The following is a 15,421-nucleotide window of genomic DNA, read 5'->3' as shown; positions in this document are numbered from 1 at the left end:
TTAAACGAAAGAGCATAGCTATGGTGAATGTACAATAAAGTGAATTAAAATAATTTCCATTATGTCAATATCCATAGAGGAAAATGTGGACTACGTTTGTATGGAGGCGCTGTCGTCGAGCGCGGCTTGTAAACCTTTGAGAATAGAGCAATTAGCGCAGGTCCGCAAGTCATGTACGAAACACATGTTGATATTTAGGTAGGTACCTACCAGTTGCTTTGACGTTTGTTTGCTGAAGGAAGCCCTCGTGAGGAACCTGCACATAGTCTAATAAAACATGGTATTCTCTTCCCAGAGTGACACAAAACTACGTCACAATAACATTGCCACTTTATATAGCGCTATCGCATACATATTATTATATAGCGCTGTCGCATGGTGACGTAGGCTTGTGTTTGTGTCAGCCACGTGTTCGGAAGAGAGTACCATGCGGAGTATATTATTATACCATGAACCTGCATTATAAATAATGATGGCAAAAATCCTCTTGTACGTACCATCGCCCACACTCTTAACTGTCCATCGGTGGACCTTATGCCTATTGTAATTAATGTTCGATAGCGAAGGTGGACTGTATTTAACGAGAGAAAGGGGCGAAAGAGAAAGTGAAATTTAGGGCCGAAGGAGCAAGAAAGTTGGGATAGATTGAAATAAAATTGTGAAGCTAAACTAGAGTGTATAATATTATAGGTGTAGGCGAAGTTACCTTTGATCCGGAGACTGTGGGAACCAAATCGTTGGTCACCGTTGAAGACCGCTGGTGGTCATTCTGGGAATTCTGGCTTTCTGTCGCAAGCTAGAGGAAGCGTAAAATCGTTACCTGCAGTCGCCCAACTTAGACCTCGGATTTCCACTCCACGGATGAGTTCAGCGTCCTCCGGTACACAACACTGATGCTAATGAATTAATGTACTAACTAACTAACGGTAGTAGTGCTTATAATAAAGTGCGAGAATAAAAGAGAGGAACGAAAGGGGATGTGAACTGGTAGTAGGTTTTTGACACACTGGCTCTGTCAACTGTATGACAGAGCGACAGTTTATTTTTTTGAATTTTAACTGTGACAAAGTGTTGCCACAGTACGAATAACATAATTGAACATTCCGCCCACCAAAATACACTAGTATTTTGACTAGACGAAAAGAAAGACTGTAAAAGTAAACTTAGAAAGATAATCCTAAGACTATACCTACAGAAAATAGACGACACAATGGTAGCGCTCAAAGAGCGATTAAACGGGTAAGGGGCACAGCTTGACCACGGGCCGTTTGTACTTTGTACAGTCCGGTAGCAGTGCGCACAGTCACCACACGACAAATCCAGTCGGACCCGGGATGAGTGTCGACGATGCGACCCAGAGGCCACTTCATAGGGCCTGTCTGCTCGTTAACTACGAGCACGAAAGCACCGATTTGGACGTCGGTTTGCCGGTCGTGCCACTTCATTCGCTGCTGCAGAGTATGCATGTATTCTTTTGACCACTTGTTCCAAAAGTCTTGGTGCATTTTCTGCAGCAACTTCCACCGTTGAAGTGGGCCTACCCGAGCGTCCGAGAGATCTTCCTCGGGCACGACAGATAAGGGCTCCGTTGTGAGAAAATGGCCCGGAGTGAGGACCGATAAGTCGTTAGGATCGGTACTGAGAGGAGTAAGGGGTCTTGAATTAAGAGAGCTTCAACCTGAGTCAAGATTGTTAGGAACTCCTCGTACGTCAACCTCTGGCTACCGATGACTCGAGCCAAATGTGTTTTGACAGCCTTGATACCGGCCTCAGCGAGACCTGAGAAGTGAGGGCTGCCTGGGGGATTAAACTCGAATAGCAGCATCTCCTACATGACGTTGCAGAATATTGCTCGCGCGCGCCGACAAAATGTCGCCACAGTGAACGCAACAACTACTCTAAAAGTACGAATAACATAATTGAACATGTAATAAGGTCCACAGATGGACAGTTAACAGTGTTGCTACTGTTGCTGTTTGTACATCTATATATATCTCGTTCTTGCTTTATTGAAATGATAGATAACTACACAAATTTCGAAAGTCGCGATGCCAACTGCGGCTCGAGACGGCTGTGTTAGAAAATATAAATAAGTAGTTTGTATTTGATTGTTATTACAAGAATTAATTGAAATTATACATGTCCTTAATTAAAGTGCTATTTTATTCTATGTACACTTAAGTACTCTTACCATTCTTATACTCACTGACGTATGGTGCCACGGCACCCTCTATCAACCCTCTAGGGTTGTCACGTCGGCCACAAGTCATCGTCAAGCGGCGACACAGAGTAGATTGAAGTACTGCGACGCACTCACACATATAAGTATATGTCGGAATCGTGGGCATATCATACTATCAGGAGCACATCAGGACCTTCAATCATGGATGGCGAGCCCTCGTCAATGAAATACGTTATTCAACTCACAGTCTTTACTGGATAAGACCGATTACAAATCATAGCACACGTTACACTTCTTATTCAAAGCAAACCAGTGGATTAGACCCAGGAACCGCCACAGACGTCATCTTCTCCCGTTCTTTCTCCTCAAGTTCTGATCTGAAGATCGATTGACGGCATAACTTCAATTGTTCTGGCTTTCATTTGTTTTTGACAGCGCACTCTATGACGCCTTAGCGGAACTGCGCCGAACGCCACTCATGTGTACACATAACACCCTAGTTTGCTCTATTTGTCAAAGATTGCGTGATGAAACGCCTCTCCAAGGCGATAGATGGCACAATTCAGTCATTCTCCGACATATATATACCTAAAGGGCTACTGTGGTTTGTGGATGCTGAATATGAACTCCAATGTAGTTACTATGAGTTTAATCATAAAAAATATATAAAAATTATCGAGTGTCATACCAATGGATACTACGAATGGAATAGATGGCGCTGTACGTCGCCATATTTTTCTGTGTTCATTTTATCAAACGTCAACTTTTAAGAAACAGAAAGACGGCATAATAGCGCCGTATAGCGCTATCTACACCAGCTGCCTAATCCAAATCCTTCCTTACACTTGACACATATATTATACAATCATTGAATCTTTGATGAAAGGGATGTTACATAACATTCACTTAACTTCAAAATCGGGTAAATACATCTGTCAGATTATGCGATTTTGGTATTAAGAAAATATTTATATTACATAGTGCAATAAGAGATGTATGAACATGAACACAGAATAAGCAATAGATGACCTAGAGATGCCACGAATATTCGGCCTACTCGGCCACTTTGCCGAATATTCGGTATTCGGCCGAATGTTGCCTACTATTCGGCCGGATACCGAATATCTGTTGCACCTACTTAAAAAGAAAAATTACACAATAAAAATAACCAAAAATTATGTAGGAATATTTAGAATGTGTTCTTGGAAACTTGTTAAATACGAAGACCCTTTTTTGAGCATTTGTTGATTAAAAAACATTTTATTTTTATCACGAGTCTGATTTGTTTGAGTCTATTCTTTAATTTTGTTCAACAAAAATATATCTTAGCTAACGTCATCTAACGTTGAGCTTTGTTGGCGATCAGTTTTCATAATAATTGTGATTCAAAATGTTCGCATGTTATGCCGAATATTCGGTCGCCGAATATTCGGTATTCGGCGGAGAGGGGCCGAATATTCGGTATTCGTTATTCGGCCAAAACCACTATTCGGGGCATCTCTAGTATTATCGTACAGTCAGCGATAAAAGCTTGTAACAAAAATTAAATTTCGCCTAAAACTTTTTATTTAAACTCTTACTTACTCTCCAAAAGTTCAAAATAGATTGTGAAACATGTACAACGATTTGCAAAATTGCATGGATACATGAATGGAATTCGTTCATATATTACGACATTGTAATCACGATCACTACTTACATTTTGCCTAGTATGTATTGTCTGGTGTGTTTTTAAATCTGATTTCCGACTGCATTTGTAATCACAGTGGCTACACCTGAAAAGGCTTCTCGCCAGTATGAGTCCTTTCGTAGTGTTTGCGTAAGCTTGAACTCTGATTGCACTTGTAGTCGCAATGACTACATTTGTACGGCTTTTCTCCTGTGTGTATTCTTATGTGACGTTGTAAGCTTGATCTCTGACAGCATTTGTAATCACAGTGGCTACACTGAAAAGGCTTTCTGCCGGTATGTGTATCTTCGTGATTTCGTAAGCTTGACTTATCTCTGCACTTGTAGTCGCAATGACTACATGTGTAATGCTTTTCTCCAGTGTGTATCATCTGGTGTCTTTTTAAATTTGAATTATGACTGCATTTGTAATCACAGTAGCTACACTGAAAAGGCTTCGTGCCAGTATGTGTCCTCTCGTGTTTTTGTAAACTTGAACTCTGACTGCACTTGTAGTCGCAATAACTGCATGTGTATGGTTTTTCTCCGGTGTGTATTCTTTTGTGAGTTCGAAAGTTTGCTTCCAAACTGGTCTTGTAGTCACAGTTGCTGCATTGAAATGGCTTCGCCCCAGTATGTATCGTTATGTGTTTTTGTAAATTTGATTTCTGACTGCATTTGTAATCACAGTGGCTACATTGGAAAGGCTTCCTGCCAGTATGTATCATTATGTGTTTTTGTAAATTTGACTTGTGACTGCATTTGTAATCACAGTGGCTACACTGGAAAGGCTTCCTGCCAGTATGTGTCATCTCATGAGAACGTAAGCCTGCCCTATCACTGCACTTGTAGCTGGCGGCGCTGCCCTCCGAATACACTGCAACACAAATTAAGAAAACAATTTAAACAGATTACAACGCGTATAATTAATTTAACAACAATTTTTAATTTGTCTAGGCTTGTCATCAAAAGAAATGGTGGTAGTGGTCGAGAGGATATGACGTCCGACGTTCAATCCGGAGGTCGCGGGTTCAAATCCTGGCTCGTACCAATAAATTTTTGGAACTTATATGTACGGAATATTTTCCGTACATCCTGATAAAATCTGTATACATCAGCGAAGAAATTCATAGGTGTACTTATGTGAAGTCTCCAACCCGCAGTGGGCCAACGTGGGGACTATAGCCCAAGCTCTCTCGCGCACGAGAGGAGGCCTGTGCCGTAGTATCGTGGTGCCGCAGTACTCACCCGACACGCAGTCCTCGTCACTCGCCGCGTCCGACACCTCCGACTTGACGACCCGCACCTCCACTACAACAACAACTCTACTTCATGCTATGTCTTATAAAACGGTACAGTTGTATTTTACATGAAATAGTATTAAATATATTTAATTACACAAACGGGTCTAACGCGATATAATTTCATTGTTTTTACCTTTAATTCCGACGTTTCAGCTGAGTTGCACCAGCTGTGGTCACTGGAAAGACTGACGTCTCAACAAATGTCAACGGAGATATTAATAAAACACCAATAAACTACCCGGAATTAGGTAATAAAAATGTTCGGGGTAGACAAAGAAATTGCAACTACCCGTCAAAGTTTAATGTTTATTGTCCACGGCACGACACACAACACTCACAGTAACCCACACAGTAACACTCACAGTAGTTAGACCCGTTTGTGTAATTAAATATGTGTACAAAACGCGAGAGTTTAAAGTGTTATATAGTATTAAATACTCGCATTTGCGATTGTAGATTACCGCGATAGGTTTTGGTATATTTCGAAAACAATAATGCTGCAGTCAAGGCATTTTTATTTTATATGCAACACATGGTGAAGGAAACATCGTGAGGAAACCGGACTATTCCCAATAAGACCTACTTTTCCCTATGGGTTGGAAGGTCAGATGGCAATCGTTTTCGTTAAAACTAGTGCCTAAGCCAATTCTTGGGCTTAGTCGTCAAACGGAGGCTAGGTTGAGTATCCACTTTTCGATACAGCTAGTATGGGGAGGTGGGTACTTTAGTCGGGGCTCATACTGTACAATGGATCTTAAGTTACGAAAAGTCCTATCACAATCTACGGATAGCCTGGACTGGGGTACGAGACCTACAACAATTAATAGATTTAAATACATTACACATAAATATTACAAATTCACAGAAGTACCTTTATTTCGAAGATTATTTATAATTATAACAACCAGATTGATATATCCCGGTGTATTGGTAGATTGGTTCACCGATTGGAAAACCTTCCCAATGCTACAGTTTGTGTAAGGCCTGAGTGGACGCTCGAGTTGGGCGTGCAGCGGGGCGGGGCGTGCGGCGTGCATGTTAAACAAATGCAAACGTATAGGAGCGGCTTTAGTACACGCTGCTGAAATTACTCCTGATCCCGACGCCACGCTACACGCCCCGCCGAACGCTCCGCTTCGAGCGTCTACTCAGGCTTTACACTTTGTGTATTCTCTAATAATTATAGTCACCGTTGCTATTCAAGTTGGTACTTACGCGACACCTCATCGCTTGCCTCATCTTCGTTCGATTCTGGCTTGATTACGACTATTATGAGCTCTTCGTCTGAAACAAACATACTATTTGTGGCTTGTGTCGACGACTCGGGGATCTCGCATCCTAGCTCCGGTCCGGGTCGTGCCTAGTGCACTAGATCTCATAGTTCAGTGTGGCAACGTTGCCAGTGTCGTAGGGGAGATTGAGCTAGCAGCTGTGGGCCTTGATACTACATTTAATCATATAACACTTTAAACTCGCGTTTTGTACACATATTTAATTATAATTACACAAACGAGTCTACCACAACTCAGATGAAAGGGGTCATCCATTAATTACGTCACACGAATTTCTAGGTTTTTTGACCCCCCCCTCCCCCTTGTCACACTTGGTCACATTTGGCAAACCCCTCCCCCCTGGTGTGACGTCACATTTTTTCTACGAAATCGCCAAATCGAATTAAGTAAGTACCTAAGTATTATTAATATTTTATCAAAATATTTTTGACGACATAAATATTAGTAATTTTATAACCCAAAACTGCTTATATTATATATATAATAATAAGCCTTTTTATTTCCTTAATAAAATTTGATTTACAATGATATTGTGATTTCAGTGCATGCAATTTTATAAATTTTAGTTTAAATAATAATAAAAAAAACAATTACAACACAAATAATATATAAAAACATTTTTATCAAGGACCTCTTCATAGAGTGAAGGCCTCCTCCATTTTTCTCCACATAGATCTGTCATTTGCTTTATCAGTCCAGTTTCCTCCTGCTGCTTCCAAAATCTCATCGAGCCATCTCTCCGCAGCGGCGGTAGCACGGTCGCATTTTTATCGCTTGTCACCATGCCTGTCACGTTCTAACAAGTATGTAAGTGCGCAAGTGACGGGCATAGTGACAGGCGATAAAAATGGAACCATGCTGCGCCCGCTGGTCTGCCTCTGGGTCTCTTGCCCGTCGGTCTATATCCGTCCGTTATTTAAATGTACAGCGAATAAAATAATTTAAATAAATTTTCTGTTACTGATGAAGTTAAAGTGACGTCACAAAGTTTGTGTCTCCCCCCTCCCCCATGTCACAATATGTCACATTTTCTTGACCCCCTCCCTCCCCCTAAACGTGTGATGTAATTAATGGATGTGTGTGAAAATGTACCTAGTTATACTTCCTGTACCTACACAGTTTATACAATAAATATTTCTGATTTCTGATGACCCCAAACGACGGAATTTAAGGTAAAAATAATGAAAGTATGTATATCGCCGTAGACCCGTTTGTGTAATTAAATATATATTTAATCAGTGATTGAGATGGATCAAACAGTTAATAGTGGGACAGTATCATGACATTTGAATTTGTTTACAGCTCAAGAGAGAAATCTGACATTACCTTGAGTAATAATGTCTTCGACAGCTATAAGACAATTTACTTTATCCGCGCGTTTGATAGTATATTGAAACCCGTGCTACTTAAAAGGACGGCTACGGACGGAGTCACTTTGTAGATGATTCTATTCCTATTTCTCAGACAGAAACCCATTAGTTGAATGCCCAGACGAAGGTGAAATTGCTTGCTCATCACCCCGTATGCTCGACAGAGGAGTTATCCAAGGGTCAATATTGGGTCCGACTTTATGCAGTCTGTACACTGCGTGCCTTCTCGATTCGTGCCACATGTATGCAGATGACACGCAGCTAATGAAGCATATACGCTGCAATATCGCAAATTAAGTACTTAATCAAAAGGTAAAGGATTTTATCATATACAGACCTTGAGACCTTTTAGGATGGTGCCACTCCTCGGGGCCCAGTACCAGCTCGTCCTTGACCTCGTGGTCTTCAGGCTCCGTCTTCACACACACCTCTCCGGGCTCCGTCTTCACACACACCCCTCTGGGCCCTGTCTCCACACACGCCTCTTCAGGCTCCGTCTTCACACACACCTCTCCGGGCTCCGTCTTCACATACGCCTCTCCGGGCTCCGTCTTCACACACACCTCTCCGGGCTCCGTCTTCACACACACCCCTCTGGGCCCTGTCTCCACACACGCCTCTTCAGGCTCCGTCTTCACACACACCTCTCCGGGCTCCGTCTTCACACACACCTCTCCGGGCTCCGTCTTCACACACACCCCTCTGGGCCCTCTCTCCACACACGCCTCTTCAGGCTCCGTCTTCACACACACCTCTCCGGGCTCCGTCTTCACACACACCTCTCCGGGCACCGTCTTCACACACACCACCTCCAACTCCTTAACATGTGCTGTCTCTAGAGACATGTTGTGCACTATAGCTGTAGTTACTGGTCCTGATAACACCTGAAATGCATTAACAATCAACAAAACAAGAATGTTGATGTACAGTCAGATGCAGAGATAAATGACCCCCCCCCCTTGCATACACTGTTTGTATGCAGGGGGGTCAACTACAGGACATGTACAAGATGACTTGTGTTGACCAAAACAACAAATCGGGCAATAAATCCAAATGGGGCAGTATGGCGAAGTCAGAAACTAAGAGAGATAGCGAAATCTGTTCTTAGGAACCATGGCGTCGATTTTAGATTAATAATAATGACATTCAAACTTTTTTTTCAACTCTCGTACATAACCGGGAATCGAACCTGGTCCCACCAGGAACCCAAAAGATTTAATTGAAGTCAAAAAAAGGCAAATAACTACAGTGGTTTTGGCCGAATACCGAATATTCGGCGACCGAATATTTGGCATGAAATGCGAACATTTTGAGTCACAATTATTATGAAAACTGATCGCTAACAAAGCTCAACGTTAGATGGGACGTTAGCTAAGATATATTTTTATTGAACAGCATTAATGAATAGAGTCAAACAAAACAGATTCATGATAAAAATAAAATGTTTTTAATCAACAAATGCTCAAAAAAGGGGTCTTCGTATTTAACAATGTTCCAAGAACACATTCTAAATATACCTACATTGTTTTTAGTTATTTTTATTGTGCAATTTTTCTTTTTAAGTAGGTGCAACAGATATTCGGTATTCGGCCGAATAGTAGGCAACATTCGGCCGAATACCGAATAGTTGCCGAATATTCGTGGCATCTCTACAAATAACATGACATATCAATTAAAAATTATCAAAAAATGTCAATAACTCTTTGGTATCTACATAAAAAATTTTTTTTTTTGGAAAATCAGATATCTAAAATGAATTTAATGAATAAATAAGTTTGTATGAGATAGTGAGTTTGTCATTAAGTAGTTTAACCTTTCGAATGCCAAACGGCGCATCCATTTGCCGTGCTACTGACGCCACTGGGGTAAAATTTAGTTTTGTCATAGAGAAAAAAAGACATAGAGTGCTCACTCCATACATCAGTTCAGACTATTAATTTCAGTGTCTACATCTAGCATCGAGTAGCGGAACTATCAGTACTGCTACTTGACAATAGATGTAGCACCGACCGGAAAGTCTTATCTCAACAGCATAAGACTTTCCGGTCGGTGCTACATCTATTGTCAAGTAGCAGTACTGATAGTTCCGCTACTGGATGCTAGATGCTAATAGTCTTTTTGGTACTAAAACTGATGTATGGAGTGAGCACTCTATGTATTTTTTTCTCTATGGTTTTGTGCATAAATAATGCCAACCTAAAAGTGGGGTGTTTTTCAGTACATTTTCATCAAAAAACGATCTACGTCAAATGCCGTCTTTGGCGTCGTTGTCACGATTTTGTGTTGACTTCAATTGCCGTCTGTGGCGTTCAAAAGGTTAAATGTAAAAAAAAACATTACCAAAAACAAATATTTTATTTATAAAAAGTGTACTTCGTGTTATGACCTTATGACTGTCACGCAACGCCAGTCCTTTAGATTCTTCATGAGCATGTTGCCATTTAAAAAGATAAGAATGTTGATACAAAACAATAACATTTATTCATTGACATAGATATCTAGGGACTGGCTTTACGGGCAATAATAATGAGGCATGACAGGGGCCAGTACAGCGGTGTGAAATCGCTACAACGCGATTGGTTGATGAGTTCGCATCACGCGCGCGATTGGTTGACGAGTTCGCATTACGCGCGCTATTGGTCGCAACTAGTTGCGTTAGACTGCACGATTGGCTGGAATTCGTGGGTAGCACCGCTGAACTAGTACCATTTATAGTGCCCCATTAGCCCGTCCTTAAAGTCTATTTTTTTATTCGGTAGACTGAAATGACAGCTATTAGTATGAACATGAAATGTCATTTCATACTATTAACTGTCATTTCAGTCTACCGAATAAAAAAATAGACTTTAGATATTATACGTCAATGCATTTATTTCAAACCTGAAATACATCCTGTCTCACAAAACTGTGTCACAACTGTCTAACATTATTCTTTAATCATCTGATAGGGTGGATGTGCACAGTGTTTTAAAGATAACCAGAAAAAGGGTTTCTAAGACAACATTAAGAAATCAGTCGGCGGAAAAACGGAGAAATAAGCGGTACAGTACAGCACAGTATTATTTATTCTGTTATCACAGTCGGATCTCAGCGACGCAAGTCAGTTTATTCTGGTAGTTGGAAAAAGCCATTTATGTTCAGAATAAACAGATATACATAACAAATACAGTTAACAGTATGTAATACACACCTATCTGTGTATGCTTTATTTTCGAACACACGAGCACGACTAACAGGACTCGAAAACAAAGTAATCAATAATACATTAACAAATTAACAACAAAATCTAACCTCAAACATTTTGACAGAATCTGTAGTACAGATAAGAAAAGGATGCGCGTACCCATAGATATAATATCCCTAAAGACGGACAGCCGTATTCGAACTGTCACTTTTTTTACCATACTAAATTGAACCTTATCACTGAGCCAGAAAGTTGTTCGTACCGGACTACAGAAAACGGTTCACATGAGATAGAAACATGAAGTTATATACTCTAAATCATACAACAGGCGGGCTTACCTGACGGTGTAGTCAAGTCCGGTGAGATATAGCTGGTCAAGCAGATCTTGTCAGTAGAAAAAGGCGCGAAATTCAAATTTTCTATGAGACGATATCCCTTTGCGCCTACATTTTTCAAATTTGCCGCCTTTTTCTACTGACAAGATCTGCTTGACTATCTATGTGTCAATGCTTCGGACCAAGTTCGCGGTCCGGTACGCCCGTCTATTATAATGTAGACTAACTACTTTTTCTGAACGTTCCCTTCGCCTTTCCTTTGTGTTTGTCAATTCCATGTTCATTGTTAACTGTCAGTGTCATTTCTCTTTATACCGGGAGTACGCTGCTTTTTCTTGCTAATAATGTTTTGTTGATACTTATTCTGTACTGAATCTGGCAAAGGTCCTAGAGGCTGCTATTTCTCTAATATTTAGTACTGTACGCTCGTATTGTTGTGGTATTTGTTTTAAGTCCATTGGGGTATTCTTGCGCACCGCACGGTTGCCGTGATGGACGTGACGCACGCGTGTTGCTGTTGCCTGCGGTGTCCGCCGGACAAAGACCTGACGACGCCGTACACACATCTCGGCAAAACGGAGATCTTTGCCGACATGATCAAAGACAGCTTCGATATACATGTAAGTAAAAGTATGACAATCTAGTTATTGAAACATCTTCACAAACCAATATTGTTTCTGTTTGAATAGCTTAACTTGCAGCTGGTGGTGGGCGGCTCGGGCTCGTGCGGCATCTGCTCTATGTGTGTGTGCCGCCTGCGAGACGCGAGCCACTTCAAGCTGCAAGTGCAGCGCAGCCAGGCGGAGCTGCAGGCACTGCTTGTTAAAGGTTGGCTTTAACAACTAATTTTAATTATGTGTTATTCATGTGCGTTAGGTGTGTCAAGGAAATAATGATCTAAATTAAAAATTTATTTTGAAAATCGCAATAAATGTATGGGTTACTGATATATACTGCTACACAACATCTATTAAAGTGTCATTCTATGGAACTTGCTAACTCTGTAAACAAACCGCCATATTGAAATTGTCAAAGAATGATGAATTTACTAGTGACTTTTGTTTACATACTTAGCAAGTTCCATAGAATGACACTTTAGTAAATTTGCTTCAGTTTGGGAATACTTTTTAAACTTTTTAGGGTTCCAATTATACCAATCCCATATTACCTATTACCAAACTGTCTGTCGGCAGACTCTCAAAACTAGAAGGTAGAAAGTTGAAACTGTCTTAGATAAAAATGAACTAAGACAGTTTCAACTTTCTACCTTTTACCTACCTTTTTCTACCTTTTTCTACCTATTAGGTAACTATAGTGGGCTCGGGGAACCTTGAGTCCTATGACAGTTCATGTTAGTGACGGGTTGTGTCGATATATCGTAACTTTTTATATAGGCAAAGGCGTGACTTGCATTCAGCCACATCGGTAAACATGTTTTTAAAAATATAATCTGCATTTCTAATGCTTGTCATGTAGTTGTTTTTGTAATGACTTAAGCTTTTTGGCATAAATTAAGTAAAAAAACGAAAGTTTTCGAAAAATAAAAATGCAAACATTTCATTTTCTTGTCATAATTTATTATGGCAGACAACTTAAATGATTATAAATCTGACACTAAGAGCGTAGGTACTATGTTAATGTATTTTGTAGATTTCCATTTTCGACATTTGTTTATGGATACTTTTCCGCACTAGTCGATATCTTCTAAACGAAGTAAGTTTTGCAGGACGTAAACGTAAAGTCTGATTGAGATAATTTCTTGTAAATGTTAATAATTATTATAATTCCAACGGAATATTATTGTAATGGCATATATCTACCTAAAATTAATAAATGTCATTTTTAGACACCGCCAATTCGATTTTAATGTAACGGTGACGCCACTACAAGGTTGTATCGTGGGAATAACTGTCAGTGTAATAGGACTCAAGGTTCCCCGAGCCCACTATAACATTTTCTTCTGTTGTTCAGCGGAGTCTGCAGTCAAATCTGAGCTAGCTGATGATGGCGCAGATGATGATTCTGTGTTCGATATGTTATGTAAGTACCTACTCTTCCATTGACATAATTATATTATGTATATAACTAATATAACATAACATAAATACAATTCTGTTGCCTTTGTAACTGCAATGCCCTCGTATAGCAAAAGTACCCACATAAATATAGGGTGGGTTACTTTTAACCGACGAAAAAAACGGAGGAGGTTCTCAAGTCGACGCATATATATATTTTTTTTATGTATGACCACGCATAACTTTTTACAGAGTAGTTCGATTTTAATAATTATTTTTTTATTGGAAAGGGTATACCCCGAAGTTGGTCCCATATAAATTTGGAAAAAAAAATCGAACCTTAAGGGTAGGAAAATTTTGCACTCACCGATTGAAACTAAAAATGGAAAAATAAAAACTTTTTACAAACAAAATAAAACCCGACTTCAAAAAGGATGAAATAAAATATTATCCTTTTTGAAGTCTATGCGTTCCCAACTGATATGTTTGAAGTCGGTGCCAAGCCAAGTAGTAACAATACCAGTCAAAAATAATCAGCTTTATGGCTATAAATCCCATTTTTGACTTTTGATTTTTTTTGTAAAAAGTTTTTATTCCATCAACAGTTGATCCAGTGAACTGCTCTATAACTCAATAAACATTTTTAAATAAGTGTATTGGTACAAGTATTAAATAATTCTACACAAATGCTTAATAATATGGCCAGTGGCAGATTTGCGGTCTTTGCCGCTCTAGGCCCCAAGCCCTGTGGCCGCCCCTTACTCAGCAGTCAGCATGTAGGGGATGGTCCCGGTTGTGAGTTTGTATGGCGAGAACCGGGAATTCCCGGTTCCGGTACTGTATTTGTATAGAAAACCAGTACCGGGAGCACTCCCTAGCATGCATCTGATGCATCATATTGTCTACATTTTGAGTTATTTCTTCTTATCATTAGCGAATTTTTTGTCACAATTTCAAGGGTTCCGTACCTAAACTAAGGGTTAAAACGGCACCCTATTACTAAGACTCCGCTGTCTGTATGTCTGTCTTTCCGTCTGTCTGTCTGTCACCAGGCTGTATCTCATGAACCGTGATAACTAGGCAGTTAAAATTTTCACAGATGGTGTATTTCTGTTGCCGCTATAACAATAAATACTAAAAACAGAACATAATCAATATTTAAGTGGGGTCCCATACAACAAACGTGATTTTTTTTTCCGTTTTTTGCGTAATGGTACGGAACCCTTAGTGCGCGAGTCCGACTCGCACTTGTTTCATAAAGCTTTTATAATGCTTCATAAAACTGAGATAGTTTACGTATAGTTAGCTCTGGTTTATATAATTAAGTTTTGCTTCAGACGAGGAGCCCATACTGGTGGAGCAGTCAGAGGTCGGCGAAGAGAAGAGCGAGCAACTCATGGGTGAGTTCATATCTTGATACATATTAATCATATTGTAAGGTAAAAGTTGTACAAACATGTACTTATTCCTAATTGCTAATGTGCAAAACAGCACAACCTTTTTTTTTATAATTTTACCTGTGTTGTTGTTTAGAAATAAACAATTTATTTCTTTCATACCATACCATAGTACACAAAAATACGCTTTTATAGCTGGTCAACCAAATCTTGTCAGTAAAAAAAGGCGCGAAATTCAAATTTTCTATGGGACGATATCCCTTCGCGCCTACATTTTTCAAATTTGCCGCCTTTTTCTACTGTCAAGATTTAGTTGACTAAGTATAAATATTTTATTAGGTACATGTAACACGTCTCCTTGTTATTGTTCCAGATGTAGACCCCCTCGTCAAGTCGGAGACGGGTGATGTGATGAGTGGCGGCGACTCGTCAGCGGCGGGTTAGTGCTGTCATGTTGTCCTGCTCCTCTCCTTACCGCTACTATACATTCATTCATTCAGGGATATCCGTGGTCGTATACGATGTATACCAACTTGAATAGAAAGGCGTAATTTATTACATAAATGATTACAATTGTAGTATGTAGGGAAAAAAGCTAATTTATCGTTATTTTTCTATCGAGGCAAATGCTTTGTTTATTTGTTTCAGTGTTTTCGGAGGGCGGCGCCGCCCGC

At 40.0% G+C, this 15,421-nt stretch overlaps 1 protein-coding gene across 1 annotated transcript in view; it reads left to right on the top strand.

The window, feature by feature from the left end:
• LOC134657951 (zinc finger protein 501-like) overlaps nt 1-15,421 on the top strand; it is a 152,380-nt gene that overhangs the window by 88,560 nt on the left and 48,399 nt on the right. Inside the window, exon 5 of the mRNA XM_063513552.1 lies at nt 15,121-15,186. Coding sequence (XP_063369622.1) covers nt 15,121-15,186 — 66 coding nt within the window. The remainder of the gene's footprint in view (nt 1-15,120; nt 15,187-15,421) is intronic.

This window comes from Cydia amplana, chromosome 21 (assembly GCF_948474715.1).
Source record: "Cydia amplana chromosome 21, ilCydAmpl1.1, whole genome shotgun sequence".
NCBI classification, from domain to species: Eukaryota; Metazoa; Arthropoda; class Insecta; order Lepidoptera; family Tortricidae; genus Cydia; species Cydia amplana.
The sequence above is the reverse complement of the archived record's forward strand: the minus strand, read 5'-3'. Positions and strand labels throughout refer to the sequence as shown.